Raw genomic sequence first — 15,803 nt, 5'->3', positions numbered from 1 at the left:
TAGACACTTCGGACAAGTTGTTTAATCCAGTGACTGTGCTATTACATTTTAAGATGAGGTACGCTTCTTTCTGAAGCAGGACCCTCTCAGTGTCAAGTACACGTTTCATCTGGTTCGTTGAGAAGAGGACCGACCATTTGAAATCATTCTCGCTATGGCCTTTCTCGATAAAGTGTTCAACCATGGGTGCTGTTATCACTTTTTTCTTTATTCGGCACCTATGCTGGCAAATTCTCAGGTTCACCTGTTGGCTTGTTTTGCCGATGTAGATCTTACTACATGGGCATATCACCACATAAACAACATTCTTTCTTTTGCACGTTGTGAAGCCCTGGTGTTTCCACTTATTCCCCAAATGCTGGAACTCATTCCCTTCTAGTGTGCTGGCACAGGCTACACAGTTGCCACATCTATGGTGTCCTTCAAGTGGCTTCATTTTTAGTTGCCACCGCAAGTCATTCTGAACTCTGGTGGCGCCGATATCTGCTCTCACCAATTGTTGGCCTATACTTTGATTCTTCTTATAAGCGAACATTGGGCGTGGAAAAGGACATTCAAGTCCCTCCAGAAGATGCCAATTCTTTAGTATCGTTTGCCTGAACTTATGTGTGTCTGGGCCAAAGGTCGTAACACACACTAGCCTGTCAAGTTCTTTCTTTTGTTTCTTTGCTAGCAATTGCTCACGGGGAAAGAACCTAGCTCTGTTGCGGGAATGCTTTAGTAGTTTTTTGGGGTATCCCCTCTGTATCATTTCATCGCAGAATGTATTCGAATGGACATCATACTCACTAAGTTCAGAGCAATTCCGTCTAATTCGGAGTAGTTGCCCAAATGGCAGGTTAGCTTTTAAATTCCTGGGATGAGCACTCTTGTGGTGTAAGATTGTATTTTTGTCTGTGACCTTTTTGTACAGAGTTGATTTTAGTCCTTCATCAGTGGCTGTCATTGTGACGTCTAAAAATGTCATCTGTGTTGTGCTTGATTCCATAGAGAATGAAATGTCAGCATGTCTGGCATTCAACCAGTTGTGAAACGCCAACAGGTCGGTCTGGCTCCCCTGCCACAGGAGCCAGACGTCATCTATATAGCGCCACCACTGGCTGATGTGATGTTTAAAGGGGTTGTTGGTGTCAATGAACCTCTCCTCATATTGCGCCATGAAGAGGACTGCCATCTCCGGTGCATAAGGGCATCCCATGGCAGTCCCCTTCACTTGCAAAAAGAATTGATTATTAAATTTGAAATAATTCTTTTTTAATGCCACCTCGGCTAGCTCCAGAATAAAGGAAGTGGGTACCTGATGTGGTCTCTCACGACTCTCTAAGTATAGTTCTATCACCTCTAGGGCTTCGTCCTGAGGGATCTGGGTGTACAGGGACGTGACGTCCATAGTCACAATTATCTGTTTTGTGGGGTCAAAGGGAGTTCCCTCAACCTTCAACAAAAAATCAGTGGTATCTCTTAAATTGGACTTCACTTTTTGCAAAAAGGGCTTCAAAAAGAAATCGACATACTTTGAAATAGGTTCCAGGCATGAGTCACACCCTGATACTATGGGGCGACCCGGGGGTTCTTGTAAGTTTTTATGAATTTTCGGCAGTAGGTAGAGCACTGGAGTTCGTGGGAATTTTTTCAGTAAGAAATCACATTCTTTAGTTCCAAGGAATCCAGCATCTCTACCTAATTGGACAATACCCGCAATGCGTCCCTGAATCTGTTTCACTGGATCTTCAGGAAGGGAGCGATACCATGTATCGTTCTGTACTTGCTTTAATCCTTCCGACAGATACATTTCTCTAGGCCAAACAACAACTGCTCCGCCTTTGTCGGCCTGTTTAATCACCACGGACTGATCTTCCTTGAGGGATTTTATTGCCATTCGTTGGTTGTAGCTGATATTTTGCTTGACATACGATTTTGTTTTCTCCAGCTTGTTTATTGATGACAAGACCACTTGCTCAAACGCCATAATTTGTTTTGGAATATTTAGATGGGGTACAAATGTAGACTTATTTCTAAGTCCAGTAATTTCACTGTTTACACTGATAGCAGGACTAGACGAAAAATAGGCCTTAAGGCGTACCTTTCTGCAGAACTCTATCGCCTCCAATTTGAGTCTCGTAAAATCAGTCTGTTTGGATGGCACAAATTTCAAACCCAAATTCAAAACAGCTTCCTCATCAGCAGTGAGTATTTTAGACGAAAGATTGACAACTGTACTAGGTCTCTCTATGACTTGTACGATCGATTCCGTGTTCTCATCTCCCATGGTATTTTTTGGCGGCCTCGTGGTGGCTGGCCCCGATCTAAAAAAGAAACCTGTTTCTTTGAATTGTTGCCTCTCTTGTCCGAATCAGATGAATCAGACGATGTTTCTGAAAATGTTTTGAACCTGTTTCTAGATCTCCCTTGAAATGTGGAGAGAGCTCGACGAGACTCTGTCTGAGTATAGTAGTCGTCTTTAAGGAAGGGGTACACAAGTTCTATTTTAAAGGCCTTGGAGTCCCTCTCATACTTGTTAGTCTTGTCTGTTATTGTATTGTCCCTAAAAGTTTGAATTTCTTTATCGATTTTCTCTAATAGTCCTTTAGCATCGGTCACTGCTTGATTATCCCTTAACGCTTGAGAGAGTTCCTCAATCTCCCTTTCCTCCTCTCGACACAACCTCTGAGCTGTCTCGATAGTGTGGACCATTAAATCCCTGCTACATTTGGTGTTTATGTAGCTGAACCCTTTCTTATATTCACTGTCCTCAGTAAAGATAACCGGTATATTTTTAACCTGGAGACCCCATGGAATAGTTCCCCCTTTCAGATGTCTGAGGAGAAAATGTCCATGCAGTTCAGTCCTTATATGTTTCTTATGGAGTCGGATTAGTTTGTCGGATTCATTCTGCTGTTTAGCAGAAGTACTCAGTGTAATAGATGAAAAAGGTGCAGATGCGATTAAATCCTGTATATGGCTCTCGCTGAAAGATAACGTGTCCTTCTCTGCCATACTAGGGAAAGACTACGTCTTTCCAGAGTCACAAGATCGAGTTTTTTGAAAGTACAAAAGAGACTCAGGACTGAATCCCGTACCCTATAGACTCTCGCGGGCCAGTGCCCGCTCTAACCTTTTTACAAACAAAAGGAGTTAGGTCCTAGAACAAGGAGTGGGGGGGCTGGACCTTATTTAAATCGGAAAAAGCACAGAAATGCCACCACCCACTTATAACTTTTTGAAAAACTGCCAATTATTTTGGAGCAATAGGACAAACACAAATTCTTTTTGTTCGACCTGGTACCTTTATTTGTACCTGATTACTTCAGTATTTTTTGTTTTTAAACTTTTTATAAAGAAGAAAAGGAACATTCAGCTACTTCGCCATAAGTATATACATCAACTACTTCACAATAAATATATACATCACTATTTACATACCACAAAATTGAGTACCATCCTATTATACAATCACAAGCATTCTACATATAATACAAAACATATAAAACATTCAATGAAGCAATCCTATGTATAAACGATTAAATCAGTATTTATACAAATGAAAAAGAGACAAAGTCAAAATGAGGGAAGGAGTGATGGTGTAATTCTAGAAACAATTAATATTTATGAATAACTCCTTCCAGTGTGCCGACGCGTTTCTGGTGCAAAGAAGTCAATCCTTAGACCGTCATCAGGGCTCTGTCACTTATCTGTATTAACATGCAGAGAAACAATGTTTTATTATTTCTGCACTATATTGTTATGAGGAATATATACTAAATCGCACCGCCAATATTTACACTGAAAAATACCTGTTGGTTTTTTCTTAAAAAAACGTAATCCAAGGTTGCGACTCCTATGTTGTCGCTTTCCTTTTTCTTTACTTATCGGGGTCTCTACCTAAGTAAAAGAAACGGAGTTGTAGCGTTTTAGTGGTCATGTCTTGTAACATGTCATAGATAGCTCTGAGGGATGGGCTGCCGACTCCGTCTCCCCAGTGCTTCTGATTTAATCGTTTGGCGAAGTAGCTGAATGTTCCTTTTCTTCTTTATAAAAAGTTTAAAAACAAAAAATACTGAAGTAATCAGGTACAAATAAAGGTACCAGGTCGAACAAAAAGAATTTGTGTTTGTCCTATTGCTCCAAAATAATTGGCAGTTTTTCAAAAAGTTATAAGTGGGTGGTGGCATTTCTGTGCTTTTTCCGATTAGAAAACAACTCAACACTTTGAATTTACATCTGCGCTGCTCAACTAGCAAAATATGTGACATCTACCAGACATTAGCGGCAAGACATCTAGCAGACATGAGCGCCAAGACGCTTTTGGGCAATCACGCACTTTATAAACATTTTCAATATCAATAAGCTGGAGTGGGCGTAACTTGCATAGTTTGCTGTAGGGTAATTACATGGAATTACAGTAAAATTATGCAAGGAGCGATGCCCCGCTTTTAGAGCTATTTTCGTAGCACAAAATTACCCTAACATTCAAACTGGACATGTGGATACATTGTGTGTTAAGAAAGTAGCGCTAAATGCAACAGAACCGGAACAGCAGCATACACTAGCACTCGCTAAGTTTTTTGCTCCTGTGCTCCTATTATAGGACTTTTCCCCAAAATTACTCTTAATAACACACGCGGTCATAATCGTGTAATTTTCAGTAATTTCTCATCATAAGCGTAATGCGGAATGACTGAAATTACTCAAGCGTAACTAAAGTTTCGCCTAAGCCTACCTATAGGTTAGTCTTTGTACCCAAGCCAGTTTTAGGTCTAAGGGTCTTAAGTCGCAAAATCACTGGGTTTGGAGCCCCAAAAGTGCTTTTCATTATAAAAAAAAAAACGCTGTTACGAGTTGTAAAATTGTTCTGGCTCGTAAAAGGACTTTTGTGATTGTAATGAGGGTCATTGCGGGGATTTAAGACTGGAATTTCTGTCACAAGCCATTGATGAGCTAATGACCCCCAAGTGGCATTGGTAACTAATTTGCAAAGGGCTACAGGTCTTCTTAGGAGCCCCTTTCCTTTGGGAATGAAGTTGGCAACCTCAGGGGGTAGACATTTTCCAAAAGGGAAAGCTTTTTTTTTCTTTAAGTAACAGGAGCATCTTAAAAAAAAGAGTTTGCCATTTTGGAATGCAGTCATCGGGATGGTGTTGTGCTTTCCCTTGCTGGCTACCATCCATGTGATTACAGTCAAACACAAGTAAGTGTGCAATTTTCGAACACATTTTGCGAATAAAATAATAATACATCATGACCCTAACTTTCATAAGGAGAAATGCCAATTATGTGTTCTCCTTGTTTGCAGTACTACTTGGTGGTAAGTACTTGGTGAAATTTGCATTAGGCATTGTACACAAAATGTAAGCTGTTTAGACACTAACTGGGTAAATAGTGACGTTCCTCTGCTATTTGCATGGCCACTGGCCAGGTTGAACATACCTTCTGCTATTTAGCAAACCACCAGATGAACAATAAAGTGTTTTTTCTATTTGCAAGGCCACCGACCAAACATTAAATAATTTCTGCTGTTTAGCCTGCTGCCGGATAAATATTGAAATTGTTTTGCTAGTTGCAAGGATACCAGTGAAATAGTATATAATATCTGCTATTTAACCAGCAGATAGGAAAATAATTAAGTATAATGCTATTTGCATGGCTGCTGGCAAAATTGTAAATATTACATTTTCAAATTTTGATATCCCAGTGCACTCTCTGAAATTTTAATGTGTTTTATCCGGTATTTTCTAGTCTTGACAGCCTGTGCCGCAATGCCTGTCACATCGTGTCTATCGGTGCCCTTTCGAAATCAAGTTGTATGCGTTTAGGAACTCCTAAACACATACAACTTGATTTTGAAAGGGAACCTTAGTGTTAAGGAGTTCCTAAACACATACAACTTGAAAATTGTAAATATTGTCTGCTGTTTTGCCAGCAGCCAGGTAATGAGGGATGTTTCTTTCCTGTTTGCTTCACTGCTGGCCAAATAGTACATAACGTATGATAATTAGCCCGTGGCCAGGTAAATAGTGAAAATTCCTTTTTATTAGCACGACTACTGGCCACACAGTGCAGAATCTCTATTTTTGTCAACTGCCAGGTAAATAGAGACGTTTTTCTGCTATTTGCATGGTGGTGGCCCAACAGTGCAGAATCTCTATTGATTAGCCAGCAGCCAGGTAAATAGCAAAGTTTCCTGCTATTTTCAAGGCAGCTGGCCAAATAGTAAATATGTTCTACTATTTAGCCAGCTGCCAAGTAAATAGCAGAGAAAATCACTATTTAGCTGGTGGCTAGTAAAATAGCTACTCTGAATGTTTCACATAAGCGATCAAGCTCAATGAACAATGTGGGACGAGTGAAAGCCTAAATCCGCTTTTTTGGATTCAATTGGCCTGCAGTGAAAGTCCTATACTGCATCACCCACACCACAAAGATTGGGAGCCCAAGTATGAGGGGAGAAGGTACAATCTGGAGCAATCACAAAACTGAAAGGGATCAGAGGTGGCTTGTGCATGCAAAAATCAAGGTATACTATGCAGAGACTGCCAGGGACAGCAAGATATTGTAAGATACCAGAACAATTTCAAAACTACAGAAGCATTACAGCATAACAATGAACACACACTGAGGAAATCATAGGGCACAGAGTGTTACGTAAAACTGAAACAAAACAATGTCTTAGGGCGATTGAGACATCTCAAAGATATACAGGAATGGCCAGAGGCTGGTGAGAGCAAAGGCAGATAGAAGCCTGTAGAGGAAGAGCAGAGACTCAAACAGGAACGCAGAGCTTAAGGCTGTCAGTTATGTGTATCATTCTCCAGCATGTTAAGAACCATCTCTTTGGCAGTCCCCCCAATACTTCCAGAATATCCTATCTACCCCCTCTTTTAACTACCGTAGTCACCTAGTGCAGCTAATCTACAGTGAAACTTGAGTCGTTATCTTGCAACAGTCTTACTAGTTCAAAATGTCTGCTCTTTAGGATTCTTCACCAAATATCAGGGTAAATAGTAAAGCTTCCTTGCTATCTGCACGGCCACTGACCAAACAGTAGATCTCTGCTATCTAGTCGGCAGCTGGGAAAAAAGTGCTACCAAGTTGGGATCCAGGGCTCGGAGCTCCACGGCAGAATATCTGTGGTTGGCAGGAGGGCCAGGGTTCCAAAGGCAAGCCAGTCTGTTCCTGGACCACAACCAGTGCCAGGAACCCCGTCCCTTCGGCCACCCACATATATTCCACTGCAGAGCTCCGAGCCCTGGACTCCAGACCCCGCAACAACAGCTGCTGCATTGCATTACCTCGATCAACGGTAGGCCCTTTTACCTGAGACTGCTGCTGCTTTGCCTGCAACTCAGGATCTCCTGCCCTCACGGAAACCCTCACCACACCCACCACACCCACCACGACCACCCCACAACTACTCTGCTGCTTCATGCTCAACGACCGATCTTTCTGCAAACATGCCTCCGAAATCTGGGACACCGTCACCACCCATCATCTACATTACAGACACATGGTTCAAACCCTCCTTCAACACTGTGATGGCCAACAGCTACAAGATGATACACTGGGACCGCACCAACAAACATGGAGGAGGCATCGCCATCAACCACAAAGAAACCATCCGTTGCACCACCACCAAAAATGACACCACACTGATCATGGACCACCAACTTCCAACTCCAGAATGACGGCAAAACTACCATCAGAGGCACCCTCGCCTCCAGATCCTCAGGACTACGCCCCAGCTTCTGCAATACCATGCCCGAATTCATCACCTCACTCACCATTGACTCCAATCACTTCATCTCCCATGGTTACCACAACTTTCACCTTGACGATCCCAAGGATACAAAGTCAGCCAACTTCCTTGAAAGCATGAGCAATATCAGCCTCACCCAAATGGTCACCAACCCCACACACAGCGCAGGACACACGCTTAATCAAATCTTTGCTGCCAGCGACAGAGTCAAGTACAGTCATGTCACCGCACTCACTTGGACTGACCGCACCATAGTCCATTTCACCATTGCAGGATACCATGCACCACCACTAGGCCCTTGAGGTCCTCCCACCGCAGCTGGAACAAATTGACAGAGACCCAAATGACAGACACCCTCAACACTCAGCCCGACCCTACAACCAACCTTAAACAGGCCATCCAGAATTTCTCCTGCCTGGATTATCAACTGGGCTGACAGAGTTACTCCCATCATGTCAGCCAAGACCAGCAGATCCACCAAACAAGTCAGTAGGTATACACCAGAGCTCAGTACTATGAAACACAACTACAAACGGCTAGAAAGAAGATGGCACACCAACAAAGACCCCACATACCAAGACACCTTCAAGGTAGTCCTCAACAAATACCACCAATGCCTGAACAAAAAGACATTACGATGGGCTTGGGATAAACTCTGCATTTGAGCAGGGCACTCAGTATTATATGAGTCCTCTATTGCACTGGCGCATAACCCACAAATACCCATATTAGCATACAAAGGAAACTCGGCCCCCGCATATAATTTGGGTTATGACTCATTTGCCGATCTCTGCCCCAATGACACCTTTTTGCCTCTTTTCCAGCCCTTGAATCGATGCTCACAAATTCATCCTCGGATAAGCTCATTACACGACTATACAGGGGCATGCAACGATCTTACCCATTCACGCATCTGAAAGTCACGGCTAGCAGGAATGATAACCTAGATGAGCCATTATCAGAGGTCCAGTGGCAATTCCGCTGCGGACCGTTGGAGATGCTTTCCCCCAATTACAAACTTCGCCTTATACATTTCAAATATTTACATCGCATCTAGAGAACTCCTCTGCAACTCAAACGCATGGGCATCCACTCTGATGCGAATTGTTAGAGATGTGCATCTCCAAATTCTTCCTTTCTCCATATGGGTTGGGAGTGTCCCAATATCGCACACTTCTGGAAGGAAGTTCTTGAATCTATCAATGAGATTCTGGCGTCTCGCTACAACCCAACTCCCACATTATGCCTCCTAGAGTATGTTAAAGAAGCCCAACTGGGCAATCGCAGGCTCCTTGCCATGTTGCTACTCCTTGCTAAGCGTCGCATAGCGATGCACTTGGGCAAACGCACACTACCCGCCATTAAGACTTGGATCCTTGACACCACATTCTGTCAAGAACAATTAAATGTGTACTGGGAATACTACCCCAAGCATCTAGGCGGAAGGACATTTGGGGTTCCTTTATGACTTTGCTATCAGCTCGTGATCTGAATACTACACATGATCCAGAGACCTCTGCCAATTCTCCTCAAGAACCGCCTGCTGAACATGTTTCTACCCCTTGAGTCATTCCTTCTTACAAACTTTATATTTCTCTCGTACATTATCTCCCCCACAACTTTAGCCACATAAACCACCCTCAACGTATTGTGACCTAGATGTGAATGTATGAATTTTTGTAATTAATCCTTGTGATGCTTCTATTTTGGTTTCAATTTTCGTTTGTTCAGTTACAAAAATGATTTCATATTTGCTCTTTCTGGCATCACCTGATGTGCCTTTGATTGTTCGTATATGTCAAAATGGCAATACATTTTTTTTTTTAAAAGACACAAAAAGAGGCTGCATGTCGGACTGCATTGAAGCAAGCGCAAACTATAGGAAGGAACTCTTCAGCATCGTCAGAGAGTTCTCAAGTCCGTCAGCCTCCAAGAACACGATCTCCTCTTCCGCCGAACTCTACAACATCCTGGCAGACTACTTCCACAACAAAATATCCACCATCTACAGTAACTCCGAACCCCAACCCACCAACCTTTACAAACTCATCACACCAACTGATGCCACCCACAACCACCCGCTCACTGCATGGGAACAGCTCACCACTCAGAGCACCACAGCCACCATCAACTCCATCCACTTTGGAGCACCAAAGGTCCCCTGCCCCCACTACTTCGTAAACCTCTGGAATAAGGAAATCAGAAGGAAAACTCACCTCCATTCTAAAAGCATCCATCAACGCGCTCCCCTTCCCCGATGGATGGAAACAGACCCCTCCTCAAGAAACCCTCAGCCGAACCCAAGAACTACCTCCCCATCTCTCTGCTCCTCTTCCCCGCCAAAGTCCTCAAGAAGGCCATGAACTGCCAACTCACCAAACACCTGGAGGGAAACAAGCTGCTGGACATCTCCGAATTCAGTTTCCGCCCAACCACAGCACCAAGACCACCCTGATCGTTGCCACCGATGACATCAAAACTCTCCTTGACCGCGGGGAAACAGCAGCTCTGATATTCCTCGACATGTCACCAGCATTCGCCATCAGATCCCACCACACACTCATCAAGAGACTCCACCACATCATGTTCCAGGGAGATGTCCTCAAGTGGATCACAACTTTCCTCACAGGATTAACCCAGAGAATCCGCTTACCACCCTTCACTTCGGAACCCATAAGCCCCACCTGCTGCGTACTCCAATGTGCATCCCTCAGCCCCACCCTGTTCAACACCTTCATGATGGTCCCGGCCAACATCCTAAGAGCCCATGGCCTCAACATCATATCATACGCAGACAACACCCAACTCATCCTCTCGCTCTCAGAAGACACCACCACCACTATGACCAGCTTCCACAACTTCATGACGAGTGTCGCAGACTGAATGAAGACAAACTGCCTGAACTCAACACGGAAAAGACGGAAGTGCTGTTTTTTGGGAACAACACCTCCCCATGGAGCGACACCTGGTGGCCCTCCGAATTCGGACCCACACCAAAAGACCATGCTCGAAACCTTGGCATCATCCTGGACAGCAAACTCACCAAGAAATGCCAGATCAATGCAGTCTCCTCCAGCTGCTTCCACACCCTCCACATGTTTGGAAAGATCTTGAGATGGCTCCCTGCCAGCATCAGGATAACCGTCACTCAAGCCCTAATCACCAGCCCGTTGGACTACAGCAACGTGCTCTTCCCAAGAATCATCCCCCAACTCCTGAGGAGACTCCAAACGATTCAGAACTCAGCTGCCAGACTCATCCCAGACCTCCCCAAACTGACCCACATCAACCACCACCTGTACCTCCACCATCCCTCCAAACACCTGCGCTCCACCTTCCTCGCGCTCACACACCTTCGGCATCCACCAGAGCTACAGCAGAAGACGTTCCTTCTACTACCTTCCCACCAAGTTATGGAATAACCTTCACCACCGAAAAGTCATCCTCCCTCCCGAAATTCAGAAAGGGACTACAGACCTCACTCTTCATCTGATCCCAGAAAGAACCTAGCACCTGGATACCCTTGAGGGTGAGCAGCCTGCTTTATAAATCAAGTTGATTGATTGATTGTTCAGGGCTGGTTGGTGTACACTTGCAGTAGAACGAGCAGTAATGCCGTCTTCAGAGGATAAGTGTTGTAGTTTACATCACACTAAGAAAACAGATCTGTTATGCATGACATTTTGTTTGATAATACATCATAATTTCTCTCTGAGTCAACAGGTTACATTCCATGCATCCTGAAGATTTAATCCTTCAAATTGGCAAGCCAGCAGCATGCATGTTTACTTGTTTTCTGAAGAGACAGAAAGAGAGAGAATGGGAGACTGCGTGTGAAAGGAAGAAAGACACAGAAAAAGTGAGGGTGAGAAGGAGGAACAGAGAAACAGAGATGTTGTGTATATTTCAGAGAGTATAAATGCGGCCTTCTAGTAGAGCTTGTTTGCCACAATGTTGTTTGCAAAAGGGGAGCTGTGAAGTAATAGTCTGCTTTGTCCTAAGAATTACTGTAAAACTCCAATCTGAATACCTCTTACATGACACTGCAACGCATTTGTTCCACCTTCATCCACAGAAAGCCGATCTTAGAGAGCTCACCAACCAGACAGCTCGTAAAAACAGAAGTAGAAGGGCTATAGGAGGCTACATCAACATAAAAGCTTGCTTGAGAAAGTGAAGCTTTAACGAGAAAATCACTTTCAAGTCTGAGCTTCAGTAGTAGAAATATTCAGAGAAATGAACCCAGTTCTGGGAGGCACCTTGTATCAAATTTCTTGTAAGAGGTATGTTGTGTAGATAGTAGATTTTGATTGGGAGTCCCAGGACTTCCAGTTGGAACGTAGCGGACATACAACTTGGCAAGCATCCGTGTTACACCTTGTGGACAAGACAAAGTATTTTAAAATGCTATGCCTCTTTTACTGGGAGCAATGGAAGGACTTCATAGCAGACACAATGTGGCCATTTGAGGTGAAACAGGAGACAGGATGCACGATTCTGAACTCTTTCAAAGTTTTTCAGTGATTTGCTGGGGGACCAGTGAAGAAGCTACTGCATTATTACAGGTGAAGTAACCAAAACGAAAGAAAAAGATACAGTGGCTTGCAGAGCGCCTTTTTACATGTAGTTAGTACAAACCTGATTTGGAAACTGTTAATTTTGGGGCCGAAGAAGAACCTGTTGTCAAACAGCACTCTACGCTTATAAACATTTCCCTGTGGGAACGGGGGATATCCAAGTAACTCAAACAAAGACATAGTCAAACCTCGTGAGCAGGATTTCTGGTTTCTCAACATTCAAGCCTATGATAGGCTCTCATTGTGATCTTCCAGAGTAAGATGAAACTAGGATTCCCACAAATAACCATGGCTATCGATCCCAACTTCCATTTCGTCCCCTATACCACATACAACAGCATACCTCTCGAGAAGAGAGTATTTATTACAATATTGGTAATCAATAATAAATGGACATCATCATGGAGGCACTTAATATAAACTATAGAACTCTGTATTAAGTTCACAGGTCCGATGTATTCTCAATAGTTAAATTTTTCACATAAGAGATTTTTTGTGAGGATTTGTGCAGATAAAAAGTGTGAGTATACATGTGCCGAATAACAAGAAAGAACTCTAAAGCGAAGTGATGTATTTAGGTACAGCACAGAAACCATCTATGAGGAAGTATAAATTAACAAAAATAATTAACCACTACAGATTTTTGTAATATGTTACCTTTTTCTGATTGGCTGGGGAGAGGCTTCTGTAGAGTTTCCGACCTTGTTTGCCAGCATTCCAAATCGTGAACGATGTCCAATTTGCTAGTACCCTCTTTTCCAAAAATTGCACCCGGTGATCCCAGATGGTACCTCTAAAGAATCGAAAAACATTAATATCTATGAATCCAATAATGGACTGCTAAAGAAACTGAAACATAACTATTTTTTCAAATTGTGATTTATAAAAAAAAATACATTGGTTGCCAAAACATTATGAAAGCAACATCAGTGTCCATTCAGCACCAACAGAGAACAGACTCCCCTGCTCAATGTATATCTTAAAAACAGCATTCTTGGGGGGAGGAGCTTGGCGGGCATCCGAGATGGCCGCTTGAGCACAGCGCTCTCCGGACCCTCGCCGCTCCCGACATTTTATCCTGGCTGAATCCTGATTTCTTGCAAGAATTCGTGTAGGGGACGCTCGGCTGATTACCCTGGCACTTTTCAGGAATCGATTTGGATCTCGTATTCCTGAGTTATGGTGCTCTGAACTTTTGGGCTCCGCCCTTGAGGTGCGCCCGGGACGGGGTGCGGTACTGTAGCCGTCCTGCAATTGAACAACAACGGCAGGAGATCTGGCCTTGTGGGTCCCCCCTTCCTAGGTTTCGGTTTCGATTCTGTTCCGACTTGGGCCACGGCTGTGGATGTCGTGTTGCGACTGAGACTTGGAGGCGGATCGGCTGTTGGGCTTTCATGTGACCTATTTGCTGGTTTGGCGACCTCCACCCGAGTTGTGCCCCCTTTTATGTACTTTTGATCCTGTACTTTGGGTGTCGGGCCCGTCGAACCTGGTGGCTCGTCCTGTGACGCATCTTCAAAATGGCGGGCAGAGGGGACAGAGAGACGCGCAAGACGAAAACACCTCTGCGCGGAGCTCCAGTTCAATCGAATGTCATGGACCGTTATACCCATTCTAAGGGGTCCCCCGGAGCTGCCCTGCCTGGTTCTAGTATTGCGTCCGAACGAATTTTGGAAGAATCGGCGGAGCCCTCCTTACAGGATATCATGGGCGCCATCTCGGGTGTGAGAGAATCCATCGGCCTACAGTACGAGGCCTTGGCCCACAAACTTGACACCGTGGCTATTGAGGTGAATCTGATTCGTGCTGATCTCGGCAAGACGAATGAGAGGGTACAATCACTGGATATTAAATCCTCTAGCCTTACGAATGACGTCTCGGAGCTCCAAACTGAGATTGGAAATCTCCGTCGGGGGAATGACTTCATGACCCGTCGCCTGGAGGACTTTGAAAATAGGGCGCGTCGCTGCAATGTTCGCCTGGTTGGTGTACCGGAAAACCCTGAACCCCACTCGGTGGATCTCCTGGTTGAGGATCTGGTCTTGAACCATTTGGCCCCTTCTGGTCTCACAAAATTTTTCACGGTGGAACGTGCACATCGTGTTCCAGGGGGCAAAGTCAAGCCGGGAGCCCCGCCGAGACCCATTGTAGCGAAGCTTTTTCATTATAGAGACCGGGACGCTATCCTGCAGGCCTCGCGGGTGAAGGGCCCGGTGGCCTTTGAGAACGCTACGGTGAACTTTTACCCGGACTTTTCCCAACAGGTTCAGAGACAACGTATGGAGTTTCGTGGTGCCAAGAAACGTCTCCGGGATCGGGGCCTACGTTACGCCATGCTCTTTCCCACTAGACTCCGGGTTGAATATAATGAACGCACCCTTTTCTTTGATCGGCCAGATGCTGTTAATGACTGGCTGGACTCATTGCCTGACCGTCCTCCTGAGACAGACTCCGCCGCTCACCCTGGCGGTGCCGAAGGTGGTGTGGAGATCTAACTGTTCGGCTCTTATGTCTTATTTTGAATACATTCTCAGGGGTGTTGGCCGGCGTCCCTCTACATTGCGATCATTCTGTCTTTTCGTTTGTTATTCTTGTTCTTGCTGAGGTCGGGGGGTGGATGGAACGGAGACCTTTCCTCCTCCGGGGTCTTTGTGTAGAATAGGGGTTCTTGGGCGACAGGCACACTGCAGGTTGGGGTGGCTCTTTAGCTTTTTGCAGGGGTGCAGGGTGGGGGGTGTTTCTCTTCAGTTTGGGGGAGGGGGGTTGGGAAGTTTTTTCTTTTCTATGTGTTGTTTTCAAGGCGATTTGCTCCTGTGTTTGCTGCTGTTTCTGATGTCTAGCTCATGGACGAGGGGTCTTGGCTCGGGTGGTTGGGATGGGGGGTAGAGGGTTGAAATTTCTTTCCTGGAACGTTAATGGCCTGGGTGATCGTATTAAGCGCAGTGTGGTCTTAAAATGTATTCGACGTTTGTCACCGGACATTGTTTTCATGCAAGAAACCCATTTGATTGGTAATGTTTGTTATGCGATGAATAGATGGGGCTACCGCCTTGTGGCGCACTCAGGGTTTACCTCCGGATCTAGGGGTGTGGGTATTCTTGTTCGAACCTCCCTTCCCTTGGCTATTGATGAGGTGATTCATGATGACCGTGGGAGATATACTGTCCTGGTGGGTAGATATGAAGGCCGCACCCTATCTCTCTTCAATGTTTATGTTCCCCCGGGTTTGCAGGCCTCTACTTTTACTGACTTGGGCCGTGTTCTGTTGGATCTCCCTGATAGCACTCTCTTTCTTGCCGGTGATTTTAATTCGGTGCTTTCCGGCCTTCACGATCGCCATCCCCCTAGAGATACCCCGCAGGCTCAGCAGTGGTTGGGTGGGTTTTTAGATACCTTTGGCCTTGTGGACTGCTGGCGACTGTTGCATCCTACTCAACTCCAATACACCTTCCATTCTGGGGCCCATGGCAGTC

The 15,803-nt window shown here is 44.8% G+C and overlaps 1 protein-coding gene across 2 annotated transcripts in view; it reads right to left on the bottom strand.

Annotated features, from left to right (window-relative positions):
* The window catches only part of QTGAL (queuosine-tRNA galactosyltransferase), a 2,423,197-nt gene that overhangs the window by 381,263 nt on the left and 2,026,131 nt on the right, over positions 1-15,803 (bottom strand). For both annotated transcript variants that reach the window (XM_078654698.1, XM_078654699.1), the window contains one exon: positions 12,988-13,123. In XM_078654698.1, coding sequence (XP_078510824.1) covers positions 12,988-13,123 — 136 coding nt within the window. The remainder of the gene's footprint in view (positions 1-12,987; positions 13,124-15,803) is intronic.

Source organism: Lissotriton helveticus, chromosome 7 (genome assembly GCF_964261635.1).
Source record: "Lissotriton helveticus chromosome 7, aLisHel1.1, whole genome shotgun sequence".
Taxonomy (NCBI): domain Eukaryota; kingdom Metazoa; phylum Chordata; class Amphibia; order Caudata; family Salamandridae; genus Lissotriton; species Lissotriton helveticus.
Note: the sequence above shows the minus strand (reverse complement) of the source record. Positions and strands in the feature narration are given on the sequence as shown.